Source organism: Elephantulus edwardii, unplaced genomic scaffold, assembly GCF_000299155.1.
Source record: "Elephantulus edwardii isolate Elephantulus edwardi_28Jun2011 unplaced genomic scaffold, EleEdw1.0 scaffold00287, whole genome shotgun sequence".
NCBI lineage: Eukaryota > Metazoa > Chordata > Mammalia > Macroscelidea > Macroscelididae > Elephantulus > Elephantulus edwardii.
In genome coordinates, this window is record NW_006400037.1 from 1670593 (window position 1) to 1675611 (window position 5019).

Here is a 5019-nt window from a genome sequence, read left to right on the forward strand (position 1 = left end):
CTTCTGCTTGCTTGGTTCCACAATCAACACTCTTGGCACCAGCAGTCAGGAAATAAAAAAAAATGAATTGCATTAAGAAAATCTGCTGTCATTGACCTTTCTAGATTGCTGAAGAGGAAATTGTCAGTATACTGACTGAGGTGTGCCTGATCCAGGCCATGGTCTTCACAGTTACTTACTGTGCATCAGAGAGCTGGACATTGACCAAAGATAACAGAGCTGAGTTGAGGTGCTGGAGAAGAGTATTGAACACTCCATGGACTGCCAAGAGAACTAACGGGTTTGTCCTGGAGACAGTGAAGCCAAATTGTTCTTTGGTGGCAAGAATTTTGGAGCCCCATCTCCCATAATTTAGACGTTTCCCAGAGGGAAACTTGCTGAAAACCTGCTGGAGGGTCAAGAGTCGGTCATATACCATTTGATGGCAAACAACAACATAGTGAACAGTGCTCACTGCAAAGCATGCCGCCTGGTGCTGATGGTATAGCTACAGTCCTTTCTACAGAGAGAAGATAACCCAAGTTAATCTCTGAAGTTTTAGCTTATACCTTGTCTGCTGTCCTGAGGACAGATCATAGCCTGGTGGCTTGCCCTGATCTATGAGACAGTTTAGTTGAGGATGAGTAAAAGATCTGATTAATATTAGCCAACAGCTACCAGGGACTAACTGGATTCAAATCCTGTACATAAATTCTCATTAAAAAAAACCTAGTAGATACTTTCATCTTACACCCCACTTTGTGGAGCAGTTAATGACTGAGTGTAGTTTGCCTTACCCATTGCCCCACAACAAATCAGTGGCTGTGTTGGGATTAAAGCAAAAGCATCTGACTACAAATAATTAGTTACCTTCCATTCAATACTGATACATGGTGACCCCGTGGATGTAGATTTGTGCTGTGTGAGAGTTGGCAAGTGATGACTATATTTCTTCAGCATCTCCTCAGATGGAGTCTTAACTTCTTTTTACTTAGCAGTCAATCAATGCATTAATTGTTTGCATCACTCTTGACTCTTGGCTGACTTACAGGGCCCAGTATTCTAACCATTCCACCTTTCTGCTGAGTAATCTCCCAATTTCCTAATACTTCCTATTCTACTAGGTAGCCTGATACCAATTCCTCTTAGGGCTTCTCAGGCTGCAGATTTTTAGAACATCAAGTCTTTTCTCCTTCAGAGCAGCTGGTGGATTCAAATCATCAACCTTTCCTTTAGAAGCCACATTCTGAATCATCATGCCTCCCAGCCTTCTTTGAGTGAGAACCAGCTAGATGTGTCATATCTGTGCATGCTCCATTTTCCTTCACTAAACACAGTTAAAGAAGTCAAGCAGTGTTGAGGTTTTTCAAAATCATGGTTCTCAAAGTGTCATCCTATCAGCATAACCTAGAATTTATTGTTGTTGTTGTTGTGGTGGTGGTGGTGGTGGTGGTGTTATGTGCTATTGAGTTGGAACTGACTAAGGTTTTCAGAGGCTGTATATTGCACAGGAGGAGACTGCCCATCTTTCTCCTGCAGACCAGCTGATGTATTCAGACTACTCCCCTGTGGGTTGGCAGTGCCAATCTTTACTACTAAGCCATCAGAGTTCCTAGAATTTATTAGGAATGCTAATTATCAGGTCCCTACTCACACCTAATTAAAAGGAGCTCTCATAGTACTCCACTGCTATAGTTCTCATAAGTGCTCCACAGTTAAATAAAAGATCTGCTGTTCAAATCCACCAGCCACCCTATAGGATAAAGATGTGGTGATCGGCCTTGGAAACACAATGGGGCAATTCTAGTCTGTCCTACAGGTCACCATGAGTAACAATCAACTCAGCAGCAGTGACGTTGAAGGGCTTGGAGGGGGTTCAAACCTGCTGAATCAAAACTCTGGAGTGACCCGACTGTGCTTTGGAGGCTTCTGGGGCCGTCAAAGTATGAGACCCTTTGCTAGTTACACTTCAGTTTTCTTTTGCAGTTAAGATTTTTGGATGAACTTTTATGGTCAGAGACTTTAAAACACAGAACAAATGATGGGGAGGGATTGGGGATGAATTAACAAAGGAGGTGTCTAACACTAGGATTATTTTTTTCTATCTACAGGTCAGCTTAGACTCCCGAGTAAGAGAAGTCATCAACAGAAACATGTTGGAACCATCCCAGCACATATTTGATGATGCCCAACTTCAGATTTACACCCTAATGCACAGAGACTCATACCCCCGCTTTATGAATTCTTCTCTGTACAAAGATTTACTCAAGTCCTTATCTGAGAAGTCTATTGAAGCATAGATTTCTCAAATATATTTATTAATAAAATATTAAAATAATTCATGGACTACTTCTAGAACAAAGAACTTAAAGGTAGTGACATCTCTGGGAGTACTCCTGGGGCTATTTTAGTAACATGCTTCCTTATACAGAGGGCTATAGATTATTCACAAGGCAAATGGCTGCTTCCTTTAGGACTATTTTAGAAGGAAAATTGAAAGATGACTGCTCTAGAAAAATAATATATTTACATTTTCAGTAATAGTAATGTCCTCACCAGCAGAACACACACCAGAAGACTCCATGCTCCTGGAATTTGTGTATGGCCTGTGCACGCAGGGTTCCTTTTATTTTGCATGACTTCAGAAACTCTTCATCATCCCCGTAAGAATGTTCTTCCAGGCCACCCTGCCTCCTGCCAGGCTCCTTTCTGTACATGTATCAGTGTCATTCCTGGACATGCTACCAGTACTTGGAAAATGGCACACCAGTTTATCTCGGAAGATGTATGTGCAGCTATATGTATCATTACACAATTAATTTACAACATTATGATTTTAAGTTACCCATCCTCAGTATCTGGTAAGAGTTGCAATGTGTAGAAAATTACTTCATTACAAAGTTACCATTATTTTAATAATTTTATAACATATAAGATGAATTTTTTTAAGTTCAGTGTTTGCTCGTATTTCTAACAATGCTTTAAATATAAATGTCTTTACAACTTTTACTATGGAAAAAATCTGAGCATTTTCACTATTAAAAAAATAAAGCACAATATTTTTACCTCAATTTTTTTTCTTCATATATATTGTCTAAAGAGGGGGAAATGGAGGTACAGGGCCATGAGTGTCTCTTTGAAAGGGCCAGAGGGAGTAAGAATAATAATACAGCCCTCAGCACCCCAGAACAGAATGCAGATAAAGAGACTGTAGTCCAGTCCCATGGTTCCTCTATTGCCACACCGACAGCAAGAGGTTTATTTATTCATTCTCGACTGACAGTTGTGATACCAGGTTTATTAGGGTAGGAAGTTGAAGAGTGGGGGGGGGGGCAAAGAATATTTGCCAATACAAGTTCAGGTTTTAGTCTAACAGTTCCAGGGCACAATTCCTCAATTAGTCCAGGTTCTGGTTTCAGTTCAGCAGTCAAATCCAAATCATCACGCAGGTTTTGTCTCCCAGCAAACAAGCATTCAGCAAGTTACAAATCAGCTTCTCCTCCAGTCATCTAGCAAAAACAGCAAACACCTTTAACTGTGGCCTTTATCTCAGGGCACCTCTGTTTACATCTGGCCACGGTTTCCCCACAGCAATACCACAGTCTCACCAATAGGATCTGTTCCAGTCTCCCTGAAGTCACACTGCTACAAGTCTTGCCACCCGGTATGGGAAGCACTCTTTCTCTTGTCCTAATCCCACAGCTGATGCTGATTTGACCATGTGTCTGCAGTTAAGGTAGCTGGAGACCAAAGAGAGCTAACTAATGACTAGAAAAAGCCAACTGTTAAGGCTAACACCATACACACACACACATACACACAATATACAATATTTGGGAAATACAGACAAAAGTAATTAGGGTTACAAACAAGGTGGAAGGTATCTTTTAGCTCCTCAACAAGTGTTCTGCTTGAAGTTCTTGTTGAGGGGTGCCAAAAAAATGATTCCTTAGCAACTCTATGTTTAACACAACATAGTACAATATTGTTCAGATGCTCTGTGAGATCCCGGTGTTGGCCCATCTCTCTGAAGGTCTTCCTCACCTCAATAACCCTCTAACTTTACCACCAACCATGATGTCTTTCTGCAGGCACTAGTCCCTCCTGATTTCACACCCAAAGTATAGGAAACAAAATCTTGCATCCTTACATGTTAGGAGCTGTTGTGGGTTGACCTTTGTGTCCCCCAAAATGTGTAGTAAGTTCTAACCTCCGTGACTGTGCTTAAAATCCCATTTAGGAATGGGTTGCCTTTGTTAAATTCATGAAAGAACTATGATTACCAGGTGTGTCTTGAGCCAATATTATTTTTTAATATCTTTTTATTTATTCATTGTTGCACATTTTCTCCCCCTTTCCCCTCACACCCCAGCCCAACACTCAATGCACTCCTTGTTCCAGATTTTCCTCAGGCATATAATGCATAATCATACAGTCCTTTCAGACAGTTCTTCCCCTCATCTGTTCTAATGCAGTGTTCATTATCTATCCACTCTTTCTCCATTCCCTCCACAACCCCATCATGTCTATTTTATAACAGTGCTGTGCAGTATTAATTAATCCTTTTATGACTGAAATATTGCACTTAGCCTTACTGTCCTCAAGGCTCCCCCATGTTATATAACATTTTTCTATTTCATTGCTTTTCTTTGCTGCATAGTATTCCATTATATGAATGTGCCATAGTTTTGCTATCCATTCGTTTCCTACTTGGCACTTGGATTGCTCCCATCTCTTTGCTATTGTTAATAATGCAGCAATAAATATTAATATTCATAAATCTGTTTGAGTGCTGGCTCTAGTTTCTTTAGGGTTTATTCCCAGTAGTGGAATCCCTAGGTCAAATAGTATTTCTATTTCCAATTTTTTAAGGAAGCATCAGACCTTGCTTGAACATGACTGGGTAGGAGAAGAAATAAAAAATAAAATTAAAGTTTCTTGAAACTAATGACAATGAAAACACCACTTGCCAAAACATCTGGGAAACAGCCAAAGCAGTAATCAGAGGTCAATTTATAGCAATAAGCAAACACATCAAAA

At 40.3% G+C, this 5019-nt stretch overlaps 1 protein-coding gene across 1 annotated transcript; it reads left to right on the forward strand.

Moving 5' to 3' along the window:
• The first annotated feature begins 421 nt into the window (after positions 1–421).
• On the forward strand, positions 422–2279 carry RGS20 (regulator of G-protein signaling 20). The gene is made up of 2 exons (XM_006900535.1): positions 422–481; positions 2091–2279. Exons 1-2 carry the CDS (start codon positions 422–424, stop codon positions 2277–2279), a joined length of 249 nt encoding a protein of 82 aa, XP_006900597.1.
• The last annotated feature ends 2740 nt before the right edge of the window (positions 2280–5019 follow it).